At 43.4% G+C, this 18485-nt stretch overlaps 2 protein-coding genes across 2 annotated transcripts in view; both read left to right on the forward strand.

Moving 5' to 3' along the window:
• CFH (complement factor H) overlaps nt 1-5216 on the forward strand; it is a 93161-nt gene extending 87945 nt beyond the window's left edge. Inside the window, exons 21-22 of the mRNA XM_036277535.1 lie at nt 4043-4225; nt 4744-5216. Of these exons, the coding sequence (XP_036133428.1) occupies nt 4043-4225; nt 4744-4946 (386 nt within the window). The 3' untranslated portion in view covers nt 4947-5216. The remainder of the gene's footprint in view (nt 1-4042; nt 4226-4743) is intronic.
• Nucleotides 5217-7861: 2645 nt separating this feature from the next.
• LOC118640765 (complement factor H-related protein 2-like) lies at nt 7862-15283 on the forward strand. Its single transcript, XM_036277773.1, has 5 exons — nt 7862-7919; nt 10021-10215; nt 11198-11374; nt 14223-14405; nt 15087-15283. Exons 1-5 carry the CDS (start codon nt 7862-7864, stop codon nt 15281-15283), a joined length of 810 nt encoding a protein of 269 aa, XP_036133666.1.
• Nucleotides 15284-18485: the final 3202 nt, after the last annotated feature.

Here is an 18485-nt window from a genome sequence, read left to right on the forward strand (position 1 = left end):
GCTGTGCCCTGGAAAATCCCTCCTCCCAGTGAAGACGCCAGGAGACTAGAGCTCACGTCGCTTTCCTCGGTCTCTGGGCGCTGCGGGCAGGCGTGGGGTGTCCATGTGCCTCACGAGGCTGCTGCCCTAGATTTGCTTCCGTTTCCTCGTCAGTATGGCTGGCACCCTCATTATTCTTTCCTTGCAGTTATCGATGTTATTACAGTTTTCCAAGACCCACCTTTTATCTCTATGCATTTTCTCCCGAGTTTGGTTGTGATTTGACTTCTGCTCCTGTTTCTATTTTTTCCCATGTGTGTTTCTTCTGTCAGCTTTAATGGAGTGTAATTGAAACACGGGATTGCATCTCCATTCGCACACTGCTTTACGGCATGGCTAGAACGAGGGCACTATGTCTGCTATGGGCTCCTTTGATGTCTCGCCAGGAATACTTGTCTAAGTGTAACTGAATTGAGAAAAATGATATCTGATTTTCTAAGATGTTTGATGTAATGGTGGGAAGTGATTTGGACAGAAGCAAAACGTAGAAATACGTACATGCTGCACTTGATCTGCGTGGACAGGTAAGAATTCGGGTGTAAGGGTTTGTCTTCAATCATTACCTGTATGTCTCTCTCTTCAGGCTTTTCCATAGCATTGTTCACATGTTCCTTTTTTTATATGTAGAATCGTTCAATGTAATTAAGTGAAGACTGCTGACATAGTTTCAAGTTATAGGAAAACTGTTGCCCAATGTCCAATGGTTTGGCGTGTACCAATTGCTCTAGAGTATAATCATTGACCAATATGTATTTGTAAAGATTTACTGAACAAGTATATTGTTGTTGTTTTCAGAGAGAACTTGTTCTGACCCACCCCGCTATGCTAATGCCATACTCATAGGCCAGAGGAGGAAATCATATCAGCCTGGAGACAAAGTAGCTTATAAATGTCCAGAATATTACCAAATAAACGGATCCAGTTCAGTGGAGTGTAGGCACGGCAGGTGGATAGGGGAACCACTATGCAGACTTATGATGATGAAGTTTTCAAATGTATCTTTAAAGTGTCTTAAGTAACATGATACAGAATTGCTTCCAGCATCATTATAAAGTGGACACAGGTTCCAGTCTTGGCCTGAAGAAGGAAGGCTCTGCCTTAGCATGGAGGGATGGATGTGCCCTCAGTGGTGGACTTAGAGCCCGTAGTTCTCAGAGTGTGTCCCTGAAAGGGTTGCATCGGTATCTCCGGGGAATGGGTAGAAATGCAAATGCAAAGTCACAGGCTCACGCAGACTCAGCATCAGAGACTCCGGGGTTGTGACCCTGACCCTGTTGTGGCCGTTCCAGCACATTTCACACACACATTGTTGGGAGAGTAGCTTCCGCCTCTCACTACCTGATACCACGAGTGTCACGTGACTCCACCCTGCTCACTGCACTGTCCTGGAGCACGCGGGCTCCCGGGGAGCGTGTTGGAACATTACAGATGTCTCCTGTTTCCCTCCATTTCTGTTTGGATCATGTCAGTGATGACCTTCTGCCTTCAACTGTATGGCATTCCTCAAAGCAGGTTAATTCTAGACTCATTCTGTAAGGAAGTGGCTACTGTGCTTATTACTCTGAGGTCCAAAAATTACAATTCAAAACCATGATGTTTGCAAACCAAATTCTGATGCCAAATAATTATGTATTACGAGTGTCCTGGGTTTATAGATTTCTTTTAAATTTATAGAATCTATGCTTGTTTTAATAAAACTTAAAGAAATATGTCCAGAAAAAATATTATTTTCTTTTCTTCTTTTTTTTTTCTTGGTCTTTTTATAAATTTTCATTGGCCTAAATATGTCTAGTAAACTTCAAAAACGGGTAGGAAAGAAATGTAAGATATAGAAGCTTCACTCTTCCAAAAAACATATTGGCTTTATCTCCTGTTATCAACCCTACATGTAATTTTATGAAAATTTTCATTCTTAATGGCGGATTAACTATTGATTTTAAATCCCCCAGAAGGATATTGGATTCTCATTTGTTGATATGAGTTCTAAAGGATTGTTACATTAGAGACCCATTCTATTCTTTTTCTTTTCTTTTATCTTTGTTGTTGAAAGTATTGTGGATGTTCCCCTCTTCTAGCCCATGGACGCCTCCTCCCCGTCCCCCATCCCCTCCCTGACTTCACCACACTGTTGACTGTGTCAGTGGTTATGCATAAATGCATATTGGTGTTTCGGCTCCTCTCTCCCGGCCCACCCCCCGTTTCTGTTTCCCCAGATGTTTCCTGTGGCAGTCCCCCCACAGTGGAACATGTCTTCATACAGAACCAGAAGACTCGGTATCGCTCTGGGGACACCGTACGCTATGAATGCAGGAAAGCTCTGCACCCGTTTGGGAATGTAGAAGTGACATGTTTAAGTGGGACCTGGACAGACCCACCTCGGTGCAAAGGAAGGGCACCTGATTCATCCCTTCCCCAATTTTAGAGAATATATATAAGAGCAAAGGGTGTTGATAGAAATATATAATGAAGAAGTTCCTAGGGAATGAAAAATAATGCAAATAAAATGATGGTGCTTGAAGTCCAATTCTTTTTGTGGACTGAATGAGTAATAAGGTAGGTTTATTGTATGAAAGCTTTGACCACATTAGAAGAGGAGTTGGAACCATGGAAAATTCTCTCTGGAAAATTAAGCCACGTCCTTGTATCTTCCTCGGTTTCTTTCTTCAGTATCCTATAATTTTCAGAGTACAGGTCTTTTATCTTCTTCGTTATATTTCTTCCTACTTACTTTATTGTTATTGTTGTTACAACAGTCAGTGGGATTGTTTCCTTAGTTTCTCGTGCTGATAAGCATTATTGGTGTATGAAAATGCCACCCATTTCTGAATATTGATTTTGAATCCAGCAAATTTCTAGTTTCATAGCACTTTGGTCAGATTTGATGCAAGACCTAACTTCAATCTTCTCAAATTTATGGAGACTTGTGTTGTGTCTAATATGTGGTTTCTTTGGTAAAAGGGACCATGCACTCAATGTGGGACAGTGGCCCCTACTCCAGAGCCACAGACTAGTCTTTGCAACAATCATCAACTCCAGATGTCCCAGGAGGAGCTTGGCAGGTTGAGGTTGGGTACAGACAGTTGTCCCCAGTGCAGGATCCAGTTCAGCAGGGCAGAGGCATCGGGACTCAGGAGGGGAGATCAAAATTGGGGGTAGTGCCGACCAAGCCTGCAGCAGGGAGGAAAGACTGGCCTCCATTCCAACCCACACACCTCAAAGATTGTGAGTCTCTGCCTACAGCTTCTCCAGGAAAGAACTGCCCCAAAGGTCCCTGTTCCATGCAGTCAACAGACCTGTAAAAGGGCTCACGCTCAGGAGGGCGCTGCTGCCCGAAGTTAGGGTCTGGGTTAGTGCTCTCCTCAGGCTGGTGCTGTAGGAATAGGAGTGCTCCGCCCTGGGAGTTGGCACTTGAGGGTGGTGTGAGATAAGGGCCTAAGACAGGGACCTCAGTGGTTGACCCTCCATCTCTCTCCCTGGGGCATGGCTTCCAGATTTTCTCTTTGTGACTCCCGAATGCCCTAGGTCACCTTCCTTCTACTGGAGCCCTGGGCGAGTGTCTGACAGCAAGGGCCTGTGCCTTGTCCTTGAGTAGAGCACCTGGGATACTAGCAGACCCCTCCTCTTCCAGGCACACAGACCCCCACGGAGGTTCACTGCAGATGCTCTGCCTGCTCCTCTTCCAGCCTCCACTGCGCTTCCTTTAGAATCTCCGCAGGAGGTGGGACCCCAGGCTCCTCAGTGGAGACTTTGTAGCCCAGATACCTCTCAGCCACCCCTGCAGGTGCGGGGACCAGCCCTCTCTGCGTCTCTGTCCTTCTTACCAGTCTCTGTGCAGCTTCTTCTGTAAACACTTGGTTATAATCCTCCTTTTCACGTTGATTGTTCTATAACTAACTGAAAATCGATTTTTAGCTGGGAGGAAGTGAGTGTAGCTTCCCCCTAATCAAAAATTACCTTAAATTCTCCTGATCTCTCAAGAAATCAACTTGTATCTTTATTTTAGATTCCAAAGGGCAATGTGGGCCCCCTCCATCGATTGACAATGGAGACACTACCACATTTCCATCCAAAGTCTATGCTCCAGGATCTTCGGTGGAGTACCGGTGCCAGTCCTACTATGAACTGCAGGGAGACAGGACAATAACATGTCGGGATGGAGAGTGGTCAGAACCACCAAAATGCTTAGGTAAGGACTTCAGTAATCTCATGGTCCTGGAAAATCTGTGTAATGAATGTCATGTTTTGCTGTTTATAATACAACTTCGATAGACTAATTACCATTCTGTTGGTTGCTTGACTGCCAAATAGTAATATGTGAAGAAATAAAGTTTGAAAAAATTTTGAGCAACAACAAAAATTATTTTTTCTCTATTTCATTTTTTTACATCACCATTTATCCTCCCTACACCCTTTCCACCATCACCCACCCCCTTCAGTGATTCTTTAATGGAAGCTCTACATATTAGTGACATTAAGATCTTTGGTTATAACATTTAATTATCAGACATTACACATAGTATGTCGTTTTAACATCATTAATCATTTTGAATTATTTACATCTACATGATAGCTTTTCAATGAGTTTGTTTGGAAGGTTATAAGAATTAATTGCTGGATCTGTGTAGAAGTTTCTACATGAAAGTCTAAAATCATGTGGAAAATATTTGTACTGTACTTAACATTTTATGTTCTTTTTATCTTCAGAGCCCTGTGTATTATCCGAAGAAATCATGGAAAAACACAACATACAGTTACAGTGGTCATACGAGAAAAAAATTTATTCTAAAACAAATGATGTTGTTGAATTTAGGTGCCGACGTGGATACCGTAAGGCGACACCAGAAACTAAATTTCGAGTACAGTGTCGGGAAGGGGTACTGGCTTATCCCACTTGTGTAAAACGGTAGTTACGTTGCAGTCTTAAGCTTAACGTGTGCACATTCATTCTGAATCATTTATTATTAATCCAATTCTTCACAATTTAATTTTTTCAAATATGATTTAACTCATTTTTATGTATAAAAAAAATGTGTGTTCAATATCATGAGAAAGATGTCATTATAACCTGAGAGAAGAAGGAATCACTTCTTTAAAGCATCAGATTAAAATATGACCAAACAAAACGCTCTCTGTTCTGTTCATGGGACGTCTATGGTAGAAAGTAGATGCCATCTCTTCTCAACCCGCTTCTGCCCTCCATCCTCTACCTTTCTCAATGCTTTCTCCAAATCTGCTGATGCATTTGGAGACTCTTAGTTTAGAGGAAATGCAAAAGGTGCTTGTCTCCATCTTCAAAATAAAAGTCTTCAAAAACACATAAACACCAGAAATGTGAAAAGTGACAATCTCATTATTTCTAAACAAAGAACAATAAGAGGAAAGGCGGTATCTCATTCAAAAATTAAGAGAAAAAATATAAGAAAACAAACGGTCCTTAAATATCTTCAAGGCAAAGGAGCACATTCATAATAAAATACACATAAAACTGCACAGACATGCCATGAGTCTACCAAAGAGGGAAAATGTCTAACAGGTGGACGGCAGAGCCCTGTGAGAAAGGAGTAGAAACATCTATGAAATTGTTTGATGACCCATTAATTTCCCTTCTGGCGGTTTATCCAGACAATATGTCCACCCGAGGGTGCTCGTTGCATCATTCCCTCCCGCACAGTACACTCCCTGGACTCCTCAGGATTTCTAAGGGTCCATATCTCCCCAACAAACAAACGAGCAAAGTGAGCAGGCCTTTCAGGGTCTGGCAGAGCCCCACACTCAAAACCCCAAAGCGATGGCTGTCCCCCAAGTGTTACCAATCGGGGCAGGTTTTCTTCCAGCAAAGCGCCATCTCCAATGTCCAGGCTCCAGGACACAGTATCGAGGGCAGACTCCCGGTGTCCTCAGATCAAGTGGAGAGGAAAGGGGTTTGGGAGATTCAGAGTAAACACGTAGGACACGTGCATGTGTGTGAACCTGAGAATCGTGGACACGATGCTGCTGAGGCTACCTCTGTTTGCCTTTCCCTGCAAGTGTGACTCTGCATCGTCCACAGGGAACTTCACGTGGTTCCCCGGTGAGCTCTGCACATCTCTGGGCGACAGAGGACGCGATGCCCGGTGTCCTGGCCAGTGCAGTGAGCGCATCACACTGGGAAAGGCCAGCGAGAGCCCACAGAGCCGCCTGCAGCAGAAGGGCCCAGAGCCCAGCAGTCCTCCTGCCCGAGGGACGTCCAGGGTTGGAAAGGTGCAGAGGTGGTGGTCCAGCCGCATCACCATAGACTTGCCTAAGGGGCTTGTACAGGAAACCATCTTAGAGCATGACTGGGTTATAGAGGCTTCTCCAGATGGGGACAGCAACTGCACCTGTTCACCTGATGTGGTTTTGTCGCTTGAGAAATTAATACATTTCCTGTAACATCTAAGAACATGCTGGTAGGTGTACTAGGCCTGACAAATGCTGTTTCCCCCATACCTGTTGGGACAGACCAGCTACAGCAATTCTCTTCCTGTTGACTAAGCTGTCAGGACACTTGTGCTGTCCTACCTCCAGAGTACATCAAGTCAGTTGATCTAAGTCATATCGTAGACTGCAAGGACCTTGACCACCTTCCCCATCCATAAGAAATCACACTGGTCCATTACGTTGGTGACATGATGCTCATTGAACCTAAGGAAAAAGAAGGAGCCAAGAGCCCATATCAGTTTGGCTAGACTGGTAGAGCACCATCCTAGGGACCAGAGTCTCGGGTCCAGTTCCAGTCAAGGACACGTGCCTCAGTGGCCTTTGTCCCAGTCCCTAGTCGGGGTCATGCAGGAGGCAACGAGCTGATGTGTCTCTCTCACACTGATGTTTCTCTCTCACCCTCTCTCTCTCTCACTGTATCTGAATATAATTAGATAAATATATCCTTGAATGAGGATTAAAAATAAAAGAATTTGTCAAGTATATTGTTTAATATTTTATTGTTGTTATGTTTATAAAGGACAGTGTTGTTATAACATTTCACTTTCTAATGTTTGTCTGTAATGTAAAGTAAAAGGTTTTGTATATTAGTTCTGGTAGCTCTTTTTTGGTGGAACTCTTAAAGGTTTTCTAAATTACTCATATTTTTTCCTTTCCTTAGGGTATTCATGCCTTGTTCCCCTGCCTTAGTGAACTCAATATCACCGGGATGGAATATTTTATTGTTATGAAACACTCTTCATTATTGTCTGATGTTTCTCTTTTGAATTGTATCGTATGTGATGTTCCCATAACCACTCACCTCCGCAGGCTCTGTTCCTACAACCTTTACATGTTCCCAGTTTTCCTTTCCACTCGTCACGTGTTTACGTTTAGACTGGTCTTTTTGGAGACCGCTTACAGTTGTTTTCTTCACATTCAATTCTGCTTCGTGGTTTACTGGCTTTTCATTTTAATTCAATACCAATAATGAGAAGTGATGACTTACGGTACCGTTTGCTAATTGCTCCCACTTTGTCGCATCCACTTGTGAGCATCCGTCCGCCTCCCTGCTCCCTGCTGCCTGGGTCTGTGCCGCTACATTTCATCTCATACATGTTGGCTCCTACGTATCTGTGCTGAGCAGCGGACTGGGGCTCCTATGACACACTTTTGGCATCACATTGCTAGTTGATTATTACTGGTAATTGAGCATTTTTGCAAAACTCTTTGAACTTTGATATTTACTGAGAGACCTGAGTGCACTAGCTTCCTGGTCGTGCACTTATATTCAGAGTCACACTTGATAACTGCTCAGGAGCCGGGTCGAGCCCCAAGCTGCACCGCTGGAACCTCCGGCTGAGACCCCATCGGGAGAGCGAACATGCTGCTCCTGGTCAGCGCCCTTCTCTCCGGGTGGGTGTCCTGGGCTCACGGACAAGGTAAGCTGAGACCAGCGATGGATACTCACCTTCTCTCTTACCCGTGACTTCATGTGGTTTCTACCTTATGGGTCTGCATTTTTAATGAATCCACTAGTAAGAATAGTCCATATTGTGCGATTATAATAGAGAATAACTGTTCAGGAAGATTACCTTATATTCAGCTAAAGGGAAAATAAAATAATGTTTCATTTTATTGCCTGAGTTTTACAGCAAACGTCTCTCAATGCCAAATATGGAAATATTTGAATGTTTTCACACAAATTTGGGATGCTTTTTGGGACAATCGGTATTTTCATAATCTTACCTGTGGTGATCGTTTTATCGTTTTATCTGTGAAAATTCATTAAATCAGTCATTTCATACATATGTAGTTTACTATATTTCAATTATAACTTAATAAACCTGCACAAATAATCAACATTACAATCAATTTAATATTTCAATAAAATTAGCAGCAGATAAAAAGAAATACGTATTTTAACAAAAAGTAAGATATATTCTGCCCTGGCCGATTTGGCTCAGCGGTTGGAGCGTCGGCCTGCGGTACAGAGAGACCTAGGTTTGGTTCCCGCTAAGGGCGCGTACCTCGGTTGCAGTTTGTCCCCAGCCCTGGTTGGTCGTGCGGGTGGCAGCCACTCGATGTGTCCCTTCGCATCGATGTTTCTCTCTCTCTCTCTTCCTCTCTCTCCCTCCCGCTCTATCAAAACAAAGGATGGAAAAATGTCCTCGGGTGAGGATAAAAAAAAAAAAAAAGTAAGATATATTCTTAATTTCCAATGAAATGACAATAAATTTTTATAAGCTTACTGAATTCCCTGGTAAATGCTGAGTAAATAAATTTCTTCCATAATATTATCCCTATTGTTCATTGATGTATATTCACCTTTATAGCAATATTGTCTACATTATCGCTGAATCCAATCCTATGTCTTGAAAAATTGTATCTGATACAAATATAATTGGCAGTTTCTTTAACTTATCTTTCATTAAAAGCAATTTATTTTGAATACTAGTTCTAATAGCATTTATTGCATGTATAGAACTTTTAAGAATTTATTTCCATAATTATGTTTTTCTCCTTCCTTCTGAAGTCTTTATCATATCTTTTCAAAGCCCCTTATTTTCCTTTAAAATCAAATACTGTCATCCCTGCGTGACTGTGATACTCGAACATGCCTTCGGATGCTTCGTTCCGCCGCTCACGAGCAGGTTGTGAATCCCAGGGGGCTTCCTCAGTTCTCGAGAGAAATCCCTCTACCTTGCGTTCTGCGTGCTGGGCTTGTCTGCCTCCGCGGTTTCTACCCGGGCAGTTCCTTCCCTGCCCTCCACCACAGCCGCTCCACAGAGCTTCCTAATCAGTCCCACATAGTCTTCCTCGATGAACTCTTTCTAAAAGTAACCTTCGAGCCCTGGCCGGTGTGGGTCAGTGGTTAGAGTGTCAGCCCGAGGACCAAAGGCTCTCAGGTTTGATTCCGTGACCACATGCCTGGGTTGCAGGTTTGATCCCCGGCCCTGGTCCTGCTCTGGGTGTGTTCAGGAGGCAACCAAGTGATGTCTCTCTGACATCGATGTCTCTCTCTCTCTCTCTCTGCCCCTCCCTCCCTCCCACTCTCTCTAAAAATCAATGGAAACAATATCCTTGGGTGAGGACTAAAAAGATGAAAAAGTAAACTTTGTGCTCAACACCCTGCGGTTTGGGGCGCACAGTCTTTGTCAAAGAGAAAGGAACCCACTTGGGGGAAAAACATTTTTGTATATTTCATTGACATCAGTTGAATTGTCTGTTTCCAAATTCGTATGTTGAACTCTAACCTCTCAGATCCGGAGGGTTGCTAGGTTCAAACGCCTTCATTCTCTGCCTCAGCATTTGTATTTCCCTGCGCGATTCTGATCTTGGAAATACTTCGGAAGAACTTCAACCTTAAACATCACTGCTCCTCAAACCCCTTTGAGCCCTTAACGAGAGATGATCCCAATTCTCCAGTCAGTAATACAAGTGGGGAAAGTCAGCAAATAGAATCATAAATGCGTCCACAGCATTAATCAAATACAGAAGAATTCTTTATCCACGCGGGATACTACTTTTTTTTTCCTTCAGGAAAAACTTGTGACTTTCCGGAAATACAACATGGAAACATATATGAGGAAAACAGATATAAACAAACCTTAGCAGTTGCTACGGGAACATATTTCTACTACTCCTGTGACCACAGCTTTGCGTCTCCTTCACACTCACTCTGGACCCGAATAAGCTGTACAGAGGAAGGATGGTCACCGACACCCAAGTGTCTCCGTGAGTAAATACCCCATCGTGACCCGGATGGATGACTCCGTGTAGTCAGGGAGGGGCCGGGGAGAGGGGCGTGTGCAGGAGGACTCAGAGTCTAGAAGTTACAACATCAGGGGCTGGAGGACCCAGAAAGAGTAAGCTATGTCATTCTTCAGAAGTTAGATCAGCAAGAAGTAGCCCTGGCCAGTGTTGTTCAGCAGTTAGAGCATAGGCGCTTGGACCCAAAAGTCCAGGTTTCCATTCCCTGTCAAGGGTACGTACCCGGGCTGCAGGTTCGATCCCTGGCCCTGGTCGGGGTCATGTGGGAGGCAACCAATCAATATGTCTCTGTAACATCGATGTTTCTCTCTCCCTTCCTCCCTCCCTCCACTCAATCTAAAAACCAATAGAAAAGTATCTTCAGATGAGAATTAACAACAATAAAAAAATCAGTAAAAAATGAGATACAAACTTTGTGAAATACCTAACCTCTTTCATTTCAAATACTAACGGTCGATCATTTTAACTGCTAACACTTCATTTTAGCAGCCTCACCTGGTAGTCATAGGAACACAGATTTTTCTCAGGAGGGTTCATTTATACATGTAATTTCTGTTCAAAATAGGCTGTGCCTTTGGATGCTCAGGGAGCATTTTTCACTATTCTCCTCACTTCTGTGTTTCGTTAGTTGCACCTTAGTGAGTCGGGGCTCGCACTCTCGGGAAGAGTGACACCTGCAGGAAACAGGAGGCAGAAGAAACAAAGAGGCAGACAGAGAAGGGACGTCTAGACAGCTATTTAGTCGATGAAATGAGAAAAAAGTGCAGTCTGATATCTCAAGGAACTTGACAGATGTACAGATGTTTTTATGCATAAGTAATGGTCAATGACATTGCCTATTAAGATGTTAACCTGCATGATATAATGTTTGCACTGGATGGGGGTTTGGGGCAACATGTACTACTCTGCCGGTGCAAGACTCATGAGTCCTCTTTTGGATTTTCAGGACAGTGCTTTTTCCCGTGGGTGGAAAACGGTCATTCTACAGCTTCAGGACAAACACATCAGGAAGGAGACACTGTGCAAATCATCTGTGATGAGGGCTACAGCCTCCCCAACAATCAGAGTGGCATCAGGTGTGCCAACAGTGGCTGGTCGACCCCTCCTGTGTGCAGTCCTGTCTGTGAGTAGACCACTGTCCTCCGGACCCCTGATTCTCCTTCACTGATAAACAAGCTCTAGGACGTATGCGCGGGGTCCCCGTTGCTGCTGCGGCACCTTTGTGCTGTTAGGGTTCCAAACCGGGCTGAGCAGACGTGCCAATATCTGGAGAATCGCTAGAAAATGATTGTGCCTACTCGCATAAATTCAACGTGGGCAAAATTAGAAAACGCTCATCAAAAACACACTGAAAAGCCTTTGCAAGACACATGTTTATGTAACACGAACTTCATATTTATAATGAGATTATGCAAAATCAATTGATGCGAATAAAATTAAATTTTACACAGAATGATCCTTAAAATATCGCATTTGCAAAACCATATGGTCAGGGAACAAATTTACTTAGCATTTACCTTTTTTTGGTAGAAGTTAACTATATACCATTTACGGAGTAGCACCGCCCTGGCCAGTTTTTGCTCCGTGGTTGGAGTGTCAGCCCACAGACCGAAGGGTGTAGGTTTCGATTCCTGGTCAAGAGCACCTACCTGGGTTGCAGGTTGCTACAGGCCCGGGTCAGGGTCTCTCTCACACCAGTGTTTTTCTTTTTTTTTTATCCTCACCTGAGGATATTTTTCCATTTTTTGTACAGATAGAGTGGGAGGGAGAGAGGGGAAGGGAGAGAGAGTGAGAAACATCGACGTGAAGGGACACATCGAGTGGCTGCCACCCGCACGACCAACCAGGGCCGGGGACAAACTGCAACCGAAGCACGTGCCCTTAGCGGGAACCGAACCCGGGTCTCTCCGGACCGCAGGCCGACGCTCTAACCGCTGAGCCAAACCGGCCAGGGCCACACCAGTGTCTCCCTCCCTATACCCCTCCCTCCTTCCCTTCCACTCTATAAAAGTCAATGGGAAAACATCCTCCGCTGAGGATTCACTGCAAAAACAAAGACTAACACACAAGCACCAATAACGCCCACATGGCCAGAGCTCTGTATCTCTGAATCTTAGGTTGCCAGGGTATAATTCATAACATGGAAAGCTCTTCATTAAGAAACCACATGAGCCCTGGCCGGTTTGGCTCAGCGGTTAGAGTGTCCACCTGCGGTCCGGAGAGGCCCGGGTTCGGTTCCCGCTAAGGGCATGTACCTCGGTTGCAGTTTGTCCCCGGCCCTGGTTGGTCGTGCGGGTGGCAGCCACTCGATGTGTCCCTTTCACATCGATGTTTCCCTCTCTCTCTTCCTCTCTCTCCCTCCCACTCTGTACAAAAAATGGAAAAAAAAAAATGTCCTCGGATGAGGATTAAAAAATAAATAAATAAAATAAAATAAAAAGAAACCACATGAAAAAGAAGAAAAGTAAAGTCGACCTGGAGTTTATTCTTTGCTATGCAAACAAAACAGTAGCCGGAATTGAATAAGGGGCGTGGGAGCGCACGAATCAGGTCCCTGGAGCGCAGCCTTCGCCCGGCCTGCGGAGTCTCCCCGCCCCCGCGGGAAGTGTGGTCGGGGTTCATCCATCTCATCAGCGTGTCCGGCTCCGGCATTCAGTTCTGTCTACTCTGCACCTTTCTTGTGCCGTGTAAGTCTGAGGCACCTTTACCTGGCTTTCTAGACTCCTTTAGGTACCGTCGGGGAGAAACAGCTGTCTGCGGTCTTGGGCTGCTCCTCTCCTTTGGCGAGAGAAAGAGCAGGCTGTGCCTGGGGCTGTTTACTGTGACTCTCTGGCTCTTTCTATGTGGGAGGTTGTCCCGTCCTCTGAGGGAAAAAGACACCCAAGCACCTCACAGTGGTGGCGTTCGTTTAGTTCCTGTAACCCCAGGTGGTTTGCTTTCCCCTCTATGTCAACCAGTCTTTTTTATTTTTATTTTTTTCATTAATTAATTTATTTTTGTTACAGATGATTCTCCTTTAACCCCCAGACACCCTCCTCCCTCTCCCGCCCCACCCCCGGCCCCCAGCCAAGCACTGTTGTCTATGTCCATTGGTTATGCATACATTCATATAAGTTCTTTGGTTTATCTCACCCCTCCCCTCCCCCACTACCCACCTCTGAACTGTACTCCTTTCTATGTCTCTGGGTCTATTTTGTTCATCAGCTTTTTTTGTTCATTATATTTCACAAATCAGTGAGATCATATGGTATTTGTCTTTCTCTGACTGGCTTATTTCACTTAGCATAACAGTCTATAGGTCCTTCTATGTCATCTCAAAGGATAAGAGATCATTCTTTTTTACAGCTGCATAGTATTCCATAGTGTATATGTACCACAGCTTCTTTATCCACTCATCTACTGATGGACACTTGGGCTGTTTCCAGATCTAAGCAATCATAAATAGTGCACAGTCTTTTAAATGTGTTTATTTTATTTGTCCAGAAGTTGTAAATAGGAGAAGGGGTAGAAAGCTATGCTTCTTATCCATCTTTCTGAAAAAGAATTCATATACCCTTTCTACCTTCTACCAATTTGTTGCTTAAATTTCTGCCAGTTTTGTCTTTTTAATGAAAATAAAAATTAAATACCTCAAGTCCCAAGGGACCCGGCAGTAGGCTGTAGGAGAGCACAAGGACCTTCTGTGGCCAGAGCCGTGTGTCTGTCCAGCATTAGTTATTGCAAAAACGTATGTTTACACCACAGTATGCAAAGCAGATGCATTTCGTTGTGATGTGTGTGAGCTCCACTGTGTCATCAACAGAAGGGCTGTAGGACATTGAGATGCTCACTCTGTATGATCAGAATTTCTCCAGTGACTCCTTTCCTTCCTCAGATGACACAAGCCTTCCTAGTACACACTGCAGCGGCGTTGGTCATTCCTCTGTTTTCGGTCTGATGGTCTTGTCTCTTCATAAATCAAATATTTCTAGATTCAGAAAGAAAATGCGGGCCTCCTCCTTCTGTTAGGCACGCGGCCATTACCACAATCCCATTCGAGACCTATGCTCCAGGATCTTCGGTGGAGTACCAGTGCCAGTCCAACTATGAACTGCAGGGAAACAGGAGAATAACATGTCGGGATGGAGAGTGGTCAGAACCACCAAAATGCTCAGGTGAGGACTTGAATATTCTTGTGGGTTCTGAGAAAAGCAGTGTAATGCCTATATTTTGCTGTTCGTGATCAAATTTTGATTAATTAATAAACAATTCTACTGAATTCTTGACTACCAAATGTTAATATGTGAGGAAATAAAGTTAATCAAACAAGAATAGCAACAACAGATTCTTTAGTGTAAGATGCTCATATTAGTAACACTGTGAACTTTGATGATAACATTTAAAATGATCACACATTACGCATATGTCATTTTTACATCATTAATCATTTTGAATGGTTTACATCTACATGATGGCTTTTCTTTTTTTAATTTTTTTTTTCTATATTGATATTAGAGTTAGAGAGAGAGGAAGGGAGAGGGAGAGAGAGATAGAAACATGGATGAGAAAGAATACTGATTGGCCGCCTCCTGCACGCCCCCCACTGGGGATCGGGCCCACATTCTAGGTGTGTGCGCTGACCAGGAATCGAATCGGCAATCTCTTGGTGTATAGATCGATGCTCAACCACTGAGCCACACAGGCTGGGCCATGATGGCTTTTCAAAGAGTTGACTTGGAAAGGTTCCAAGAACAAATTCCTGGATTTGTGCAGAAGATTCTGCATGCAAGTCTAAAATCACGTGGAAAATAGGTGTCCAGTACTTAACATTTTATGGTCTTTTTTTTCCCCTTCAGATGCATGTGTAATATCAGAAGAAATTATGAAAAAACACAACTTACAGTTTAAATGGTCATCCAAGAAGAAAAATTACTCTAAAACAAGTGATACTGTTGAATTTGACTGTCAAGCTGGGTACCGCAGGGCGTCACCACGAGCTCTCTTCCGAATACGATGCAGGGAAGGGAAACTGACGTATCCCACTTGTGTATAATGGTCGTTATGGCGCAGTCTTACAATTAAGCTATGCACGTTCATTCGGAACATTTTATCATTAACCCAATTCTTCATCATGTAATTTTTTCAAGTATAGTTTAACTCATTTTTATTCAAAAACCAAAATGTGTGTTCAGTATTATGTGGAAGATGTCATTATAATCTGCGAGACCAATGAATCACTTCTTAAAAGCATCTCATTAAAATGTGACAAATCAAAACGCTGTATGGGTGGTTCATGAAACGTCTTTGGCCAGGAATCACTGGGCACCTGTGTCTGTCCATCATTCACTGTTTTCAACTTCGTAGAGTGGAATTACATCTGACTAAGATCTTTGCAACTGGCCTTTTCTTTTGAGAAAATGTCTGTGATCTCCATCCACGCTGCTGTATGTAGCTGTAGTGGGTCACACATGTCATTGCCAAGTGGTGCCCCTTGGCTACACAAAGCAAAAAGCATCCATCATTCCCCCTCCGCCAGCAATTGGCTATTACAAAACATCTTCTCTAAAAGACCTAGTGTATAACTCTCAAAGGAAATGCACACTTACTTCTTTTAAAATCGACCTGTGTGTGAAATCAGTCACCAAAGCATTCCCGACAGTGACGGTCCCATTTTAACCTTCCCGTGGTGAAATAGGGGACCAGGGGACCCTGATAGCTACAGAAACTTGGTAAGATCAGACTGTGAACCAGCCATTGTCGGGGTGTGTGGTGATAGTGTTTCTCTTTGAGTGTTATAAGTAGTGATAGCAAACATATACATAGGTTTCTGAGGTTTTTTTTGTCATGTTTAAGTTTGGATGTTTATTTTTTTCTGCTGGTGTATGAATTTACTTTGTATGTGATGTGTGTGAGTCTTTTATCCAACATGGATTGCACCTGTCTCCTCCCAACCTGTGGCGCGCTTTGCTTTTTTGGAATAATTTTTTGATGGGTTGGAAATTTAAATGATTCCTGAAATCCAGTCTGTATTTGATTAAATAAATATTGCTCTGCCATTAATGATGGAAAGAATAAGACTATTCTTGTCTTAGGGCTATAATCCAACTTTCCTTCATTTATTTTGCTTCATTGTGTTTACTATATGAAAATCGAATTGTTACCTCCCCATTTCCTGGGGAAAACTGTGTTTCCCCAATCAATCACCTGGGTGCACGAAACAAGTGATCGATCCGGGGGTGTGTGTGTGTGTATTTCTGGACTTCCTTCTTCCCATAGGTCAATGTGTTTATCATTATGACCCTTCCATACAGGACATGGACAACTATGCTGGGCGCGGGGCGGGGGAGCGGGAGCGGGAGGAGGGTGTCAATGGGAGGAAAAGGAGAAACATCTGTCACAAAAACAAACTAATAAAAAATCAATTTAATCAAATAGACATTTCCATACAGTGATAGAGAATATTTATTCTATATTTAGATATTGAGGATTAAAATCTCCCATTTGTTCTCTCATGATTGCTCTAGCCATGTCCACGTGAATTTTTGATGCACGTTGACAATTATTTTTGGTCAAATAAGAGAATTTGACTCGGGTCATATTCAAGGCATAAGTTAATTAGGGAGAATGGGCATCTCAGTGATCATAAGGGTTCCAAGCCATAAACATCATGAACTTGTTCTTCATGTGTCTTTAAATTTTTTCTCAGTAATGTTTTGCAATTTTCAGTGGAGCGCTCTTAGAAATATTTTGGCAAATGTATTCCTTACTGTTTTCAGTTTTTAAAATACTTATGAAGGACAATGTTCTTTTTAAATTTTTGTTTTCCAAGTACTGTTCCGAATATAAAGAAGCTACACCTATGTATTAGGTGTAGTTCTGGTGGCTCCTTTTTGTGGAATTCTTAACGTTTCTCTAAGTTGTAAAATTATATTTTATTTACTTATTACAATTGGATTGAATATTCTATTGTTATGAAACACTCTTCATTATTCTCTGGTGTTTCTCTTTTCAGTTGTATTTATCTGGTATTAACACATACCTTTCCCAGGATGAGTTCATACAAGGTTTGTATGCGTCAGCATTTTGCTTTCAACGTATCAGTGTTTTTATATATAAATTGGAAGTTTCCTTGGAAACATTTTTATCCAATTCTCCTTTACCTTCTTTTGTATTGGCCTAGTTGATTTTAATTTAACATCAATAATGAGTATCGGTGGATATGTACACCGTTTTCCAGTGGCTTCTAATTGGTCCCATCTATTTGTTAGTATTCTTTAGAATCTCCCCTGCATTCTTTTACATTAGTCTCATGATTTTAGCATTTCATTTTATACAATTTGCTGGTTATTATGTATCCATTTCTAGTAAATGGTGTAGGTCCTCATCTCCCCTGCTTTCATTTGACCAGCGCAGCCTCGTCAGTTTCCGTGGCCAGGCCTTTGCAAACACCAGCCCATGAGCTCTGGAGACCCTCGGAGCCCAGAACTCGGCCCCCATCTGACCTCACCCCCAGCAACTCCCGTCACGGACATCTTCCAACCGATGACTCTGAGTTATGCTCAATGCTCTGCTCTTTTTCAATTTAAAAAATGTTCAAATCACAGTTTACAGTTCATATTATTTTGTATTTGTTATGCTCAATGCTCTGCTCTTTTTCAAGTTAAAAAATGTTCAAATCACAGTTTACAGTTCATATTATTTTGTATTTGTTATGCTCAATGCTCTGCTCTTTTTCAATTTAAAAAATGTTCAAATCACAGTTTACAGTTCATATTATTTTGTATTGTTTCAGGTGTATAGCATAGTGGTCAGACAATCATCCGTTTACAAAGGGCAGCGTACAAGTTATTACAAGATTACTATGTTCCCCACGCTGAACTTCACCTCCCGTGACCGTTCTGACTTCCGCTCTGTGCCTCTGAAACCCTTTGGTACCCAGCCCCCCCCCTCCATCCCCCCCACCCCCCCACCCCCACCCCCAGTGCTCGGCTCTGGTCTCCAGGCTTGTGCAACGCGAACAGCTTGCGTTCCCGGGCGAGTGGGCTACGAGGTGGAAATGAGCAGCTAAGAGGGTTTTCAGGGACACTCTTGGGATGCACCCCTGTGGAAGGGAAATAAAGGCAGTGAGGTGCAGACGCTGACCCGAAGGGAAGTCTCGGGTGCTGGTGCCCACGGCCCCGCGGGGAGCTCTCGGGTGCTGGTGCCGTCGGCCCCCCGGGGGGCTCTCGGGTGCTGGTGCCGTCGGCCCCCCGCGG

The sequence above is a fragment of the Molossus molossus genome, unplaced genomic scaffold, assembly GCF_014108415.1.
Source record: "Molossus molossus isolate mMolMol1 unplaced genomic scaffold, mMolMol1.p scaffold_m16_p_23, whole genome shotgun sequence".
Lineage (NCBI taxonomy): Eukaryota > Metazoa > Chordata > Mammalia > Chiroptera > Molossidae > Molossus > Molossus molossus.